Genomic DNA, 15,740 nt, shown 5'->3' with positions numbered 1-15,740 from the left:
AATTTAAATGTTCACATCCAACCTCATAATGCAGACCTGCATCATATTTAATTTATGATGCAATTACAGCACAAAACTGTCCTCAAAGCAGCAGCTAGTAACAGACAAAGCTGTAAAAACAAAAAAAGCAAACCCAAAACACAGCGTTCTCTAACAAAAATAGTTCTTTATTAAAGGCATTTACATTTTCAACAGTTGCATTTAAGAAACAGCTTGTGTGCATTTTCAGCTCCTTGTGACAGGTATAGCCGTCTCTGTAAGGATTTACCTGCAGAGCTCTCAGATGTTTTCAATGATTTATGATGAAAACAATAAAGTAGGTCAGTCAAACGGGGCACATTCAGAGAAATGTGCACAGAAATGCATGATCCTCCTCATTCCTATTAAAACTAGACATTTCAGCAGACATCCCCAATTTATTAATTAAAAAAAAAAACCCATCAGAGCAAACACATTTATAATACGAGTTTGGTTTCAGCAGTTTCCCTGGTTTATTGGTTTCATTGTGCGGTTTCACTAAAAGTTAAAAGTACTCGATTAGAGAGTACACCATTTCTCCAGAGCAGCTGGTTTTACTTCACTCCCACCGACTTCTTCAGCTTCTTCATACTGCTCAAAGCTCCTTCGCTGGATCTCGTCATCATGTCTCCGATTTCTTGTTTGCACACCGGGCACCGCTCTGCCAGGGCACACAGAGCCTCCTGCAGCGCATCCTGGGTCAGCTGGTCAGGCAGAGCGCTACACTGATGAAGCATGGCGAGCATGTGTCTGAGCCAACCCTCCTCTCTGATCAGGGTGGTGATTGAGGGTTGGGCACGGGCACAGCCTCCCAGGGCCTGCAAACTCAACCTCCAGAGCTCTGCAGCGTCGTCCCAACTGTCCTCCCAGCTCAGGCTCACCTTCGCTGGACCTGGACTAGAGCTCGAGTCCAGGGCGCTGCGAAGGAACCGGAGAGCTGAAGAAAGGAAACGCCGCTGGCCCGCTTCCACTGAGCCTGCAGAGAAGAGCTTTGTTGAAAACTATTTAACAAATAACTAAACCATTAATTTATTTGTTCATATCTAAATGGGTCACATTCGTCATGTTTCACATCCTAGACCAACATTGTGCAAGGCTTAGGAATCTTGCAGGACCACTACGAGAAAGACTGCAGCTAGATTCTTGCAAGTTTTCCTTCTTGTAAATTTCCAGCAGAACTGCTGAGCAGAAGCAGAAGGAGCTTTGGGCCACATCTGCCTGTGTGTGCAAGAGTTTGTTCTGTGGGTGGTGGTTCAAAACAAAGAAAACTGCACAATGTCAACAACTCAAGGTTACTTAAGTTTGTGATCACCTTATCGCAAAGGATTGAGATGGGAACATTTGTTGGCTAGCTTGCTAGCATTATGGTGACACAGCTTTGCCAGTCAGTGCAGGGTAATCTCTATAAACTGGTTCTGTGTATAAATAAATACAAACTGTAGGGAAGGGAAAATTTACCATCTTTAGCCTTTTAAATACATTTACACTTGTAAACTATGAGCAGTTTGAGCCAACACTAAGTGGAGGAAAACCGAGGTCATGGCATAGATTCCCGTGGTTACACTGGAAAGCCCTGAAAAACTAGCTGTTGTTCCAGTAGCTAATAGCTTTAAGCAGTGTGCAGATATGTCAATGGAGAATCTCTATACAGAGCGTTTCTAGATTAAATGACTTGAAGGTTATGCAAAAATAAATTACAACAACCCCCCCCCCCCAAACCTAAGAGTATAAAGAACCAAAAGCCACTTTCACCTCCTTCCTTTAATCTGCCAATCATGAGTCCCAGAGTGCAGCAATTTGCTGTTAGGACCAGGAGGCGGGGCTTATTCACCAAGAGGGGGAGTGCTTCACTCAGAAGGACCTCAAGGCTTCTGAAACACGAGTCCTTTCTAGAAGACAATAAGTTTACAGGTTTGCATTTTTAAACACAGATTGTGTGATAAGTACTGCTCATAAACATTTGGCAGACACTCAGAAACAGACGGTTTGCTTGTCACATTGATGATTATGATGATAAACCAGCTACCTGACTCTCTCTGGCTCTGTAACAGTGAAGTTGAGCAAAGCAGAGCAGGCTGTCTCCATGCTGGGATCCCTTGTGGATGCGACACTGGTTTTTCCCCTGAGGAAAGTCCAGCTCTGAGACAGGAAGTCCACCAGCAGGGCCGGGGTGTCGACATCGAGCAACACCTTCCTGGGAACTTCCTCTGCTGACAGGTGGCACAGAGCTGGGAGGAGATACCTAGGGAGGAGGGAAAAGGAAAAGAGGCAGTGCAACATAAAACCAGCAGATTTTCTCTAAATGTTACCAATCTCCTCTCAGACTTCATCTTTACCTGAGAGCCTCTCTGCCCGTCCACGCGCCCCTGTCCTCACCAATAGACATCTTGACCATCCAGTCAGCGAGGCTATGCTCTAAGATCCCACCCTGCAGGTGGCTTCGGGTGTAGTTTATCAGAAATGGCAGGAGTTTAGTCACTTCCTCCTTAAGACAGGAAGTCTCCTCAGCCAACCACGAGCACAGAGAGCGGAATGTGGCGAAAACGAAAGGGTCGCCATAGCGGCTCGGCTCCACCTTTAATATCATGAATAAACGAGTCATTTATTCGCATTTAAATTTTCTCTTTACTCCTAGGCTCTACACGTCAGCACAACAGAAATAATTTTGTGCACAATAAATGATCATATTTCTAGTATCACCAACAGATAGCTTGTTATGTTAGTTTTCTCATCATCTCTTTACCTGCTGCAAGAAGTACATCAAGCCAGAGAAGGCCTCCTCCAGGACCCCGAGGACCTGCCTGCTCTGCTGCAGACTGAGGGTAGCAATTGAGCTCTGAGAAGGTGCAGCAGCCTGCGGGACTCCCGGACTGCAGGCCTGCTCTATGGCCGCCTCCATGATTCGGTAACAGCCTACGAGGAGCACAGTTCAGATTAAATGACTGAGGTGGTTAACTTTGATTAGATCTCAATACCTAGAAAATGACTTAAGGAGTCAGATGATGCCTGTTTATTTAATTAAACTTCAATTGTACTTGCTCCCAACAAGAAACACTGTTACATGACAACCAAAACATGCAAATGAGGACACCAAGATGACTACTTTAAATCAGCTGAGTGAACAGTTACATGCAAATCATACAGCAGAAATGAGATTCCAAGTCAACTTCAGCTCTAAGATTAAACTGAAGTAAGAAAGCTTTACAGCAAGATTTAATCAACCTTTTTCCTTTTTTATGAAGTGTCATCCTGGAAAATAATAAACTTAAAGTTCCAATCAACATACTATTATGAGTAAGTACACTACCTGTTATTGTGTGTTGCACCTCAGGGGTCAAATCATTACCAGGCAGTTCTTCCAAACCCATTCTGACCTCCACGCAGGCCCGGTTCACCAGTAAGCAACAGAACTTTGGAGGTCCCGCCATCTCCCAGCCATATAAATCCAGCAGGCAAGCACTGAGGACCAGGATTGATCCGATATGTCTCGGTGTCAATTTAGCCTGCACCATAGGTCTCAGTATCTCCCATAAACTGCCCACGACTGCCTTCAGCTCCTCACTCTCCACTGCCACGCCTGCTGGGGGCAGAAACTGCGCCAACTGACCACACATGCCTAACCTGGTTTCGTCTGTGGACTCGCAGAAATCTTTGGAGAGTCTGACCAGCAGCGAGAGGAGCTCTGGAGTGTGTTTGCTCCATGCTTTGTCCTTGTTTTTACCAGAGAGGAGCGAGCCCAGCAAGGTGAGCCCTTTCTCGTGGCTCAGAGTCTGGTTCAGTTCCACCGCTTGGCACAAAGCCGAGATGGCGCCCCTGCTCAGGAGCTGCTCCGGGCCTCTGGGTAAGGCACACACAACTGTCAAAACCAGGTAGCAGTCAGCAGCCAAGGCCGCATCAAGGCTAGACGAGGGAGGGTTCTCCTGAGACGTTGACACTCTGTTTGCTTCACTGCCATCATCGCCTTTTTTCCTGCTGCTCTCAGTCTCTTCTGCAGATTGTGCCACACTGGCAGGATTACAGTCTGGGTTTGAAATGATTGCTGACTGGACTTCACCGTCTGGACTCTGCCCTACTTGGTGCTGCTCCCGGTCTTCCCGTTTCTGCTGGTTAAATACAGGACCATTTGCTAAGATGCCCAGCAGGAGGGGGATGGTGGTGAGGAGCTGGGGACTGGAGGCCATGTCTGGCTCTGTGCTCAGGGCAGCCAGCAAAGCCGTGCCCAGCGAAAGGAGCTCATCTGGGGGTAAGCCAGAGTTCTCGTCCCCTCTGACTGCTGTGACCAGAAGCCGAGCTGGAAGATTGAGGCCCACCGCCTCAAAGATGCGCCTCAACGTGGGTTTGTCCAGTTCACTGGCTGGGCACAAGCGACTTATCTGAGGATGTGAAGATAGAGTAGAATTAGTCTTTGTTGAGGCACAATTTAAAATATAACATCAGTAAAATCTGTCTACTTAAAAAAAAAAACAAATAAAACAGTGTTATAGCGCGCAATTTTTAATGATACTTTGATCTGTTTGCAATTCCTTGTTGTCCATTCATCCATCTGGCATGCCAGCTGTTCCAGTGCAACCTAAAGGTGTTTGATGGTGAAGGCTTTGTTCCAACCAGTCAAGTTCTTGCCCACCAAACTAATCCAACCATGCCTTTATGAGACCTTGCTTTCTGCACTGGGGCAGACATGCTGGAACAGAGGAACCTCGATGCTAACTAGTCCCACAAAGCTAGAAGCGTAGTTGTCCAAACCTTCTTGGTGAGCTTAACCATGAAGATCTCATTCACTGGAACCAAATACTCCAAAGCAACAGCCGTCCAAACTTTACAGTTAGCACAATGCAGTCAGGCAAGTAACTGCTGTGGCATTTGCAAACCTAGACCCGTCCATTAGATTACTCACCACTTCCCCAGAGCAAGATTCCTGATTTCCTTGGAGTAACAACAAATATAAATGTCTTGTTTCTGTTCAGTTCTATAAAATAATATCTAGACATCCAGCAGTTAATCTCATCAGTGCAGCTCAGTGTGTGAACAGGGGCTAGATTAGAGGGAAAAGATAAGTACAACTGTGTACCATCTGTATAAGAATGAAAGGTATTATAATTCTTTATGACAGTACCAAACAGAAGCTTTAAATTCAATCCAAGAAAAGACCCTTGAGAAAACACTGTTTCAGCTTTTAAATTGGCTGGTTCCTTGATTTTACACACCTGACTGAAAACCCCAAAATTCAAAGATTAAGAGGTGTGATCCAATACTTCTGCCCATTCCTCTGCTGCAGAGGTAGTTTTAAGGGAAAAAAAACAAAAAAAAAAAACCCCACAATGTTTGCAAATAACCATTAGTTTGGTAAACGCAACTGTATTTATAAAAAAAAAGAAAAAAAAAAAAAGAAAAAAAAAAAGGGAACATGCAAAAAGCTCCCATAATTTCTTAGTTTTATTTTGGGGAAGCTTAACCCCCAAATAGTTGAAAATCAATTTTAAAACAGTTTTATATGAACTCCTTTAACAATATTTTTGTTTTTATCTCGATTCTTAAATTAAACGAATACTTACCAGAAGAAGAGCAGCCAACGTTTGACTGTCGTTTTTAGCGTGCTTCAGCGCATGCACACACTTCTCCAAGACGCCTCTTTGGGCATCAGTCAATCCGTCTTTTACATCCCCTTCTGAGCCTCCTCCACCTTCACCTCCTCCCTGCTCCTCTTTAGCAGGAGACTGGCTGTTCACGGTGGGTGTAAAGGCAGCACTGTCAGCCATTATGAGCCCGGTAACTATGCGACCGAGAGAGATGTAAAGAGGAGAAAAACTTTTTCAATGAATTTCCAATCAGTCTTTCGAGCACTGATTGCAAGAAACAGCGCCACATCGCTGGGCCAACTTACCAATTTACTGGCTGTCAGCTGTCCCGCTAACGGCTGACAAAAATGTATATGTATATCAATTTAACATTTGAACAGGTGAACGTTAACAATGGAACTTACTTTATTGACAACCCTCTTGCACGCCGCAACTGCTCGTGCTCACTCCCCCCGGAAACACACTGTCAAGCTAAAGATGTCACGAGCCAATAAAAAGGCTCGAAGAAAATCAGGCAACCAATCATCAGGCGGATTGTTGGAAGGCGACACCGCCATTTTAGCCCGTGTCATAACGTCAGATAAACGAGGTTATCCAGATTTATCGTTTTAATTTTATTTTTTAAAAATGTTATTATTTTTTTAATATAAAAGAGAAAAAGTTTATTAGCACTCGTTGAGTTGAGCATTTACCTTTTTAAACGGCTCCTCGTTAGGGGGCGTAAACCGGAACTAGCTGGATGAACGTTGAACGTTTTCAGCTTAAGACAACAAATTAATTTAATTTGTATTGTGTTTTCATTATGTACCAAAAATCCACGTGTAAATAAATAAATAGATTAAAAAATAGAAAATGATAAAGAAATGCCAACTGGTTAAAAAAGAAAAATTAAGAATAACCTGTATCGCAAGAAATAAAATGAGCTCATATCCAGGTTATTAAAACTATATAGCTATTTAGTTAGGACTTTCGGTTTTACTTACAGATGTACCACGTAACTGCTCTAGCTAACCATCGCATAACTGCTGTTTTCACTGCCTACTTTGTTTTGAAAATCTCATCACCGGAACCTTGCGTAAAACGTATTGCATTGACAGTCAAGCACTCACTCACGGCATATCAGCTGTATCAGCGAGAGGAGTACTGACCTAATTTGGAGAGCAGGGGACAACAAGAGACAAGGCTACACATCGGAACGAGCAGCTGAAGAGAAACTCTACCATTTTTTGTTTGTGTAAGTCCGTGCACGCATTCTCTCTCTTGTGTTACTGGGGGCAGTTGCCGTTAAAACGCATTGTGTAGGGTCCGATGAGAGATGTCAGCAGCTGTTAGCCTCAAGGTGCCTTGGATGCGAGTGATCCCGGGATTAAACAGGTGAAATACCTTACGGTGCACTACTTCAACCTTCCCGTGTCAGTGCTTGGACGTCGACATGCCTTGTAAAAACATAACATCTGCTAAATGCGCGCAAGTGGCACTTGGGTTTATACATCAACCCCCCACACAGTTGTTTATAATATTATGACAGTGCAGCAGACTGTGCTGTGGGCAGATACCGGCCTGTATTGAATTATCTGACAGCTGAACACGTCTTGTCCCGTCTTGAGTAAATCTGAGTGATTTGTCAGTTTCGCAAGATACATAATGCACGAGCCCACCATTTTGTCTTAGTAGTGTGAGGGTTTTTTTTGTTTCTTTGTTTTTGTTTTTTTCAGTGCGTTTACTCACGCGTCTCATTTGACTTGACAGACTTTCATTCATATAGTCAAACATTCACCAATTTGCGCTTTAAGCAGTCCATTACGCGCTGCACGGGAATAAGAAGAGACAAGAGTGGAGCTTAGTCAGCAAATCAGGGTTATTTTGTTTGTTTTATCAGTCATTTAGTTGACAAAATAAAATAGGCCAGCAGAGGCTGAAGTAATGTTCTTTATTTAGTCCCTCTACGTTTCATCTCTGATATGAAGCTGGCAGTTACTGAACGTCTTTTATTCAGTGAGGCAAATACTTGGTGTTATGAAATTACTAAGAATGACTTTTAGTTGTTGTTGTTGTTGTTGTTATCATATGATTAAAATGTGTACACATGTCAATAAAAAACCTAGAACAGGCAAAATAGACCATAAACAAAATAACTGAAAGCAGATAAACGGACAGTAAAAAGATATCACTGATGACAAGACATAAAAGGCCAATTTAAAAGTATGAAAAGGACTTTTTAAGGAGATTAGCAAGCATTCTCTCCTCAGGCTGGTCACTCCAAAGCCAAGGGGACTTGATGGCAAAACCATTAGATTTAAATCTAAGGAGCAACCAAGAGCTCAAACGGGGGTCAACATTTCTGCTATGTAACTTGAGACCCAGACCCAGATGTACTTTAGAAGTGAATCCAGTTTCAGTTGCTTCGTTTAAAATACATGATAATTTCACGGAAATCATATGAGTGCTTGCAAATGGCACACGTTTGTTACCCAAGATTAACTTGAACTAGAATGATGTGAAGAGAAAATTATGGAATATGATCCAAAGCATACATTATCTGTCTAACATGATAGAGGCAGTGTTGTGGCATTGGTGTGTATGGCTGTGGAACAAAGTCACTAGTGTTACCTGAAGATGTGACTGCTGATAGAAGTAGCACCCTAACTTGATCTAAACCCAACAGAGTGCGCTTTTTCCATTGTCAAACACAAACAAGCAGCAAGTGAAGGTGGCTATAATAGAGATCTGATGGAGTAACTCAAGCAAGGAAACTCAACATTTGGTGTTGCCCACGGGTTTAGACCTCAGGTGAAGTTTTTCTTTTCATAAAGGTATTAAAAAGAGTGTTTAAATTTATGTTCATTAATTTTGAATCTCAGAATTTGGGGGACTGTGTATAGCAATCGCTGTAATTCTTAAAAAGTGCATGTAAAATTGTTATAAAGCTCCTTGAATTAAAGCTGAACGTCAGCACTTCAGTCACATATTGATTGATTTGCAATCCGCTGTGATTGGGGCAGAACTACAAACTGTCTTTGTCCCAAACATTATGGAAGGCGCTGTATATGCAATAAGTGAGAAAACCCTAAAGCCAAGATCTTGGCAAAGAGTAAAGTTTAAAGTGAGTTAAAGACTAATGTGATGTACTCGTACTTTCTGTTGGGTCTTTGATTTGTAATCTTATTTTAGGATTAGTGTAGTTATTGCTCTAAGGATATTTGTAGAGTTGTCACAACAAAATAAGCAGTTTGTCATGATTATTCATTTTATTAAATGTTTTCCTGGGTATGCTGCCTGAAAGAGACATAAAAACTTGATTTTCCTTCCCTGTGGCAGCCGGAGGAAGCTGTGCGTGGGACAGAGAAAAGCTACATCAGCCTGTCTGCGGAGAAGCCGATGCAGAGCTGACTGCTCCTGCTGAGAGAGGAGGAGGAGGAGGAAGAAACAAGTCAAAGGGAGAGAATTTGCCAGATGTAAGAGGAGGAAAGAGAGAGAAGGTGGGCGAGGGTTTCGGTGACAGAGATCATTGTTCTGCAACAAACCCCTCATGGGTGAACTGGCCATTAAAAAGTCAGTAATGGCCAAGCTGTCATCAGCCCAGGTAACCGTGTGCACCTGAGCGTTACTGCTGCAGCACAGTGAAAGTCACCACGTGCCTCGGGGCAGCTGCTGCATGGTTAAAAAAAAAATCCAGGCTGCCGGATCCTAACTGATTCCTGCACGTTTTCTGCACTGGATCATTTTCACCTGGAGCTTTTTCCCCTTTTGGGAGTTCACTAGGGAGAGAAAAATAAGCAAAAGCGGGATACGGAGCAGTTTGGATATTTGGACAGACTGAGCCAGTGACTACAGCAGAGAAAGAGACTGCTCGGTGCTCCAGTGTCACGTGCAGGAATGCAGATTTGAATAAGGAATCGGACCAGCAATCCAGGTTTGATACTACCACGTTTTCCTTTTAAAAAATACAGTAAGTAACATAGTTGTAGGTTTGTCTCAAGAAAACAGTGCTGCTTAAGCTTTTAATGCTTGCCTTTGTTTAAATAAGATCATTATCAGTTTAGTAAAAGCATCAGGACATTTGTAACAGTGCCTTACACAAACATGACTTCTTTTTCTCAAACTATATTTTCTGTTTATTCAATTTTTGCAGAGGCTGGCACCGATGGCACAGGGTAATTACTAATGTGGAAGATTAGGGATGTGCTTCCAGCCATATGGATACAGCATCTAGCTAACCTCTTTAGAGTGTGATCATAACAGATAGATATGAAAGCTTGATTTATTACTATATTGCCCCACAGTAGTTTCCTGGTGAGGCCATGTTGAGAAGAGGCCTGGCCGTGCCTTAAACATTGTGTTTCAGGAGCTTTGGTATTTATTTGACAGGGACCATGCACAAAAACACTGACCTCACAAAACAAAGCATGCTTCATACCTAATTTCCATATACAGTCCCCAGAGGATGGCAAACACAATATTAACTAATCCAGCAGTTGAGGTGGGCTCGAGTCCAACTTGGAAGGGACCTTAGGGCACACCCAGGACACACTGGAGTGATTATATCTCGGCTGGCATGCAAACTGTTATCTGGGTATCTCTGCTTAGACTTTTGCCAGCCGTTTCCTGCTGCTTATCCAGCAGAAGGAAGTAGGTGGATGTTTGTATACATGGACAGACTTATCCAACTTAACAGTGAGGATGAACCTAGCCGAGCCGTCACAAGGCAAGAGACGTGGTACAGCCTGTCTCCTAGAACGTTGAATTAAACTAAAGAATGCTCAGGACCGGCCAGGAGGTTTAAACTTCTAACCTTCTTCCTGTGGGACACCAGATACAACTTAAAAATGTATATACATACGTACCTCCAGCCCACTCCCACTCCCACACACAAACACATACACACTGTAAAACCTTCCTATATACACCCCCCTCATTCAATATTCAGGATGTTCCATCAGTGTATATAAACCTATCATAAAATGAGGGTATTATAAGGAAATCTTAGCTTCACCGGTTACCTACAAGCTTTTTTTGGATCATGAGAAAACATACAAATCTGCACCAAACTGTAAGGGAGCGTTTCCCATTGATTTCTTAAATGAAAACCATTTTTCCATAGCAGAACGTCTTTTAGGAACTTCACGTCCACGTTTCCCTTGAAGCTCTGCTCATCTGTAATCATCTGATATGCACACAGAGGTCTTTGCAGTGGTGGAGGTGCATTCATTTTTATATATTTTGCAGACAAGAACATCAGAGTACAAGATTAGGCTTTCGTAACTGAACATTTTGTACCTACTCAGGATATCACAGTGGTGATAATGCTGTGGTTTCCTTGTAGAAATGTTAAGGAAATTAGTTTTAAAGTTGTCACACCTTCTTGACACTAGCAATAGTGTCAAGACTATTGACACTAGTCTATTGACACTATGTTCCCAACATATCTGAAGATAACTGTTTAGTGTTTCAGTGTGCTACCACTCATGCTTAACCCTACTTTTATGATTTCTGCTGCAATAACCTAAAGGGAACCATGTGTACCAACACAGCGGTTAAATATTGCGCTTTCTCAGATTTTTATCTTTGCATCAGACGAAAACCACAGAAGCTGAACAACATGAGGATTACACCTTCCCTTCAAGCAGCACAGTAATCTGAGTCTTGCCTCTTTTTTGGTGACTCATTTAGTCATTATTCTGGAGGTAAACATGAAACTAAAGGCTTCCTCCTCACACTTCCTGCACAACGGGATATTAAAGATGAGGAAGTTACTCGGGGTCCCGAAGGCCTGTGACTAAGGGTATTTGTAGCTTGAATTTTGGGTCATGGTTTTGTTCTTTTTACAACAGAAGGGCGTACTATGAAGCAAGATTATTGGGTTAGCAAGCTCCGTCAAGTTTAAAGTCAGAGTTGTCTCTCTCCTTTTACCTGGTTAAATCACCATGGTAACTTACGCTGAACACATGACCTAGCCAGAAGCAGGTTATGCTTTGACTTTCACTTTAGAATCCGGTTGAAGTGCCACATTTATGCTTTTATTTGCAGCATGTTGTAAAAGCAGTACAGATTCTCTGCTGGGGCGAATGTGTTTTATATGTGCACCATTTTAAGATGTACCTTACTGACACCACTGAATCAAACTCATATTGTCACAGGAAGGTGCATGTATTAAATGTTTTCATTCTCGATTCTAATCTGCCGTTAAGTCTCTGTTACACTTCTGTAACCGCAGTTACTAGAACAACAGCGCACACACCAAGAATACCTATCCAGTCAGTAACATTAATTTGAATTAATGTTCAATGAATTTCTTTGCTCCACCAACAAAACAAAGCAATTTCCACATCTCCTTCCTTATGCTGTGGGACAGGAACACTTAATGTTTATCTCTAACCAGTTTAAAGCAAAGCAGAGAGAGCACTCAGTGATCAAATAATTAACTTGAATTAAAATGTTGAGTTTACTACTCTAATATTAGTGATTTTCTGCAGCATTAAGCTATTGCCGTCAATGCAACTTTGTTGCTTAATCTTTAATGTTCTTTATAGAGTTTAATCCCCCTTTTATCACTATCTTCATCTGAGAAATTGTCTGAATGGAGTAGGTGGCACTCAGGGATCTCATTTTGTGTGGAAGAAGAATCCAGAATCTTACATCATTATTGGAAATAAATAAATAATGTGCTTAGTACCAGTTTAGTCAGAACCTGAAGGATTTTTAAATATTACAACTTCCACTAGACTGGCTGAATTTAGCCAGGCTTTGGGAGTGCTACATGACGTCACAGTACGAGATGATGCAACAGCAATTTGTCTCTCTTTAAAGAATTGTTTTAGCCCTTACGTGTTTCTGTGTCCCAATCATAGATTACCATACGATACATTGTTTTTATATATCTGGTGTTAATACCTTTTAATATATTGTACTGATGAAATTGTCTCTCAGAAAAGGTCAATGTGATTTCTGCAAGTTGTTCGTTTAGACGGGTCCTAAATGAAGAAAGGACAGAAAACAAAAAATGTCTGTTGTTCCCAATAACAAAACCTTTTATCACTTACAATCCTCTTTGGTTAACAAACTGGATTCTTTGAGTTTTTTCTTCAAAAAGTATAAATAAGAATCTGTATAGTTCAGCATGATTCAGGCCTCTGTAGCCTCCCTGGAATTGAGCAACCTTTTCTTGGCCTGAGCTGAAAAACAAATGAACAGTGAGAGGGTCAGTGAAGACTCTAGTCATGTACTAAACTTTTCCCCCCTTTTGGCATGTAGAAATTCTCTAGTTATTGCCAGATATTAACCAGTGTCTACTTTCATGTTCACATAGGCTAAAGATTTGCATAACTCATAATGTTATCAAGTTTGCCTTTAGGCATACAGAAGGAGTAAAGAACTGTTGTATAACTTCAGAAATTTGCTTATGATTAATTTTCCTGTTTCAGTTCTGCATAGTTACCAGGACATAGCCCAAAACTGTGTGAATCATTTTACACCTCCTTAGGTGTTGCTGTCAACAGGATATTGACAGAATTGCTGTGTTAGTTACACCCTCAAACCGATGACAGATTATAGAGGCAGACAGAAAATTCCTAGTAAGTGAAATCTGCTGTGTATTTATGGTAATAGAATTTGTGGCTTGTTTGTTCTCTTTTGCAGAAAAGGCCAAAAACAATGAAAGGTCCCTACAGTTTCAGTGAAGGTGCCTTTTCTTTAGTTTCTCAGCACAGTATCTCCCGGTAAAGAGTCTCATTTTCATTAGCTTTTCTTATCAGATTTAGAAATTACAGACTTAAAATTCTTCTCCTCTAAAAAGCCGAGGCAGCGTTGGACATAAGCAATCAAAGAAGAGAAGGCACAAGACCTGAATAATTTAGAATACAGATGAAATTTCAGAATATATAATCGTGTATGTCCACATCCATGTGATGTGAATGATCAACAGCTGAATTCATTTCTCTCTCTAGCTTAGTGTTGGAGCAGCTGAGCCTGTGAAGGCCCCTGAGGCGGCCATGTTGGATCTCTTCGTCAGAGTGCTGGTGTTGGCCCGTCTTCACCTGTCACCTCACAGCACCTTCCTGCCAACCTAACTCCTCACTCCTTTCTTCCTTCACCTTTCTTCCACTGCTGGATTAGGGGAAAGGTAAATCTGACAGTTTTTGGTTTCTTTTGTTTTTTTTTTTTTGTTTTTTTTGTAGCTATACTTTTTTTGTTTGTTTGCTGTTTTGTTTTTTGTTTTTCTCAGATAATAGTTGACTATATCTGTGATTCTGGTTCTGTATTGATTTGGGTAAACATAGTGAGTCAGACATCAGCTCTTGTCTAAAGATAAGAAACAAGAAACTTGGGAAATTACTGTGCTACAGTAGCAAATTAAATAGAAAACACCAAAAATGTGGAGTCCAGTGAATCAAAATCTTTGTAGGTGTATTGTCAGCAGAGCTGAAACAGATGTTGGAGTAAGCATTCAGCTGCATGTGCAGTTAGTGGCGCAGAGGGCAGTCTGAATCCATTAAATAGCTGATGCAGAGGTCATCCAAATGACCTCTGCTTAGAAGAAGCCAAACAGTGAGTTGCACTTAATTGATAATTATACAATGATTAATTCTCTTGTCAAATAAAACAGATGCATAGTAACAACTGTTTGCAGTTCAGTATTTAGGCCACAGAACTTTAGACAAATGTGCAGGATTATACCACAAACAAGTATTTCACCTTTGCAATATCACAAAGAACAAGAACAAAATCAATGTGATAAGGTGATAAAGTCATTTAAAATAGCAACAGCATCAGCATTGGATTTGGGAAGTAAAAAAGTTGGGGTATATCCAATGGATACACTGAAAAGGCTATAATCTACCTTTTTAAAATAAAAGAGTGGTTTTATTTATCCCACACTGTCTGACAAATCCAGTTTACTCTTTCAACGTAAACCATAGACATTTGACCAAAATTCAGTGTTTTGTGGGAGTCAACCATGTTAGCGTATGCAATGACTGAGCTGCATTTAATTCTTCCTCTGTCTGCTTCCCAGGTCCTTGTACAAAATGTCCTATGCACACCACAAGCTGCTCACCTGGTGCTTACCTCACCTCCTCCTCCTACCGCTGACCTACCTCTGGCTCCTGGCTCTTCCCACAGGTAAAGTAAACCAAACATCACCCTGGACTCAAAATACACATGGCGTGAAACTGATAAAGAAAAACATGTGTGCGTGTTTTGCTTCCAGCACTCATCTTTACACGCCTTTGATTACTCAGGGTGGGTCTACATCCTTCTTAGTGTTATTATGATGCTAGGGTACTTTTAGCTTGGTTGGTGTTTACTGTCCCTGTAATCTTAGGCTGAGAGATGGACGACTGTTGGCATCCCTGCTGTGTGAGTTCTTTCTGATGCCACTCTGCTCAGTGGGTTACAGTGTGAAAGAGGACAATAAAGGCTCTGTGAGTAGACATAGTGTGTGTGTGTGTTGAGTGGTGGGAGACAGAAGAAAAGAGGACAAGGGGTAGGATGACTAAACAGAGGCCAAAGGGGGGTCCTTCCTTTCTCAGACAAACCACAGAGCCTTTGTGTGTTGTCATATGAGGTAAAATCCGTTTTTTCCAGACTTGAGTTACACTGATGCACCACAAAGTCACCCTTGCCTCTCGTGTTGCTATGGTAGCAGTAGTTGCCGGTTGCTGTAGCAGGGTCTAATATGATCTGATGAACTGTGTTTTTGTTTGGTTTTGCTTTTGATGCTACCGTAATATATTAATAGATATGCCAAGCTTTCACTCAGTCAGTGCACACTCAGCTGAATGTTATCTTATAAACATCTAGAAACATTGTTTTTCCTGTTTTTGCACAACACCGGATTTTAGAAAAGGGTACTATTATACTTCTGATCATTTTATGAATGTGCTTTATTTTTTTCATGAAAGGTCCTGTTACCTTTAGGTATTTTGCATTCTTTAATTACCTCTATATATTACACTTTTTATTGTAAGTGGTGGAGTAAAAAAAATGGCATCTAACTCAAATGATCAAACAGTGTTATTTGCACATAGTGGGCATTCTTGGCAAAGAACCAAATTTAAATTGTCTCAACAATATATCACTTTGTTACTAGATAATTAAATGGATACTTTGATCCCACAAAGGGAAATGTTTTGTTACAGCAGCATGATA

General features: G+C 41.5%; 2 protein-coding genes across 7 annotated transcripts in view; one reads left to right on the top strand and one right to left on the bottom strand.

Moving 5' to 3' along the window:
• Window positions 1-467: 467 nt before the first annotated feature.
• On the bottom strand, window positions 468-6,353 carry ncdn (neurochondrin). Of its 4 annotated transcripts, none has more exons than XM_085446858.1 (8): window positions 6,287-6,353; window positions 5,571-5,788; window positions 3,326-4,391; window positions 2,762-2,931; window positions 2,355-2,593; window positions 2,045-2,260; window positions 1,771-1,907; window positions 468-994 (listed from the first exon to the last, which is right to left on the bottom strand). In XM_085446858.1, the coding sequence occupies exons 2-8, from the start codon at window positions 5,772-5,774 to the stop codon at window positions 573-575; spliced, it is 2,454 nt and encodes an 817-aa protein (XP_085302984.1). In that variant the 5' UTR covers window positions 5,775-5,788; window positions 6,287-6,353; the 3' UTR covers window positions 468-572. The 4 variants fall into 4 exon arrangements, with proteins under 4 accessions (XP_085302984.1, XP_085302983.1, XP_085302981.1 ...); XM_085446857.1 differs by lacking the exon at window positions 6,287-6,353 and adding an exon at window positions 5,999-6,061; XM_085446855.1 differs by lacking the exon at window positions 6,287-6,353 and adding an exon at window positions 5,900-5,992.
• A 56-nt stretch (window positions 6,354-6,409) lies between these two features.
• kiaa0319l (KIAA0319-like ortholog) overlaps window positions 6,410-15,740 on the top strand; it is a 38,767-nt gene continuing 29,436 nt past the window's right edge. The window contains exons 1-4 of one of the 3 annotated variants that reach the window (XM_085446854.1): window positions 6,410-6,828; window positions 8,913-9,049; window positions 13,538-13,713; window positions 14,605-14,711. In XM_085446854.1, coding sequence (XP_085302980.1) covers window positions 14,618-14,711 — 94 coding nt within the window. In that variant the 5' untranslated portion in view covers window positions 6,410-6,828; window positions 8,913-9,049; window positions 13,538-13,713; window positions 14,605-14,617. Of the gene's footprint in view, window positions 6,829-8,912; window positions 9,508-13,537; window positions 13,714-14,604; window positions 14,712-15,740 lie in introns of all 3 variants that reach the window. The other 2 variants (XM_085446853.1, XM_085446852.1) reach the window with 2 other exon arrangements.

This window comes from Copadichromis virginalis, linkage group LG22, assembly GCF_057382275.1.
Source record: "Copadichromis virginalis isolate Kocher_CV1m ecotype Utaka linkage group LG22, C_Virginalis_male_GT1.1, whole genome shotgun sequence".
In the NCBI taxonomy this organism is placed as follows: Eukaryota; Metazoa; Chordata; class Actinopteri; order Cichliformes; family Cichlidae; genus Copadichromis; species Copadichromis virginalis.
The sequence above is the reverse complement of the archived record's forward strand: the minus strand, read 5'-3'. Positions and strand labels throughout refer to the sequence as shown.

Excerpts from the sequence above, each read along its gene's own strand:
- ncdn (XM_085446858.1), bottom strand. The coding sequence starts at position 5,774 with ATGGCTGACAGTGCTGCCTTTACACCCACCGTGAACAGCCAGTCTCCT. Across the intron at positions 2,261-2,354 it reads ACGGGCAGAGAGGCTCTCAG|GTATCTCCTCCCAGCTCTGT; the intron begins GTAAAGATGAAG and ends CCTCCTCCCTAG. Across the intron at positions 995-1,770 it reads TGGCAGATTAAAGGAAGGAG|GCTCAGTGGAAGCGGGCCAG; the intron begins GTGAAAGTGGCT and ends TCTTCTCTGCAG.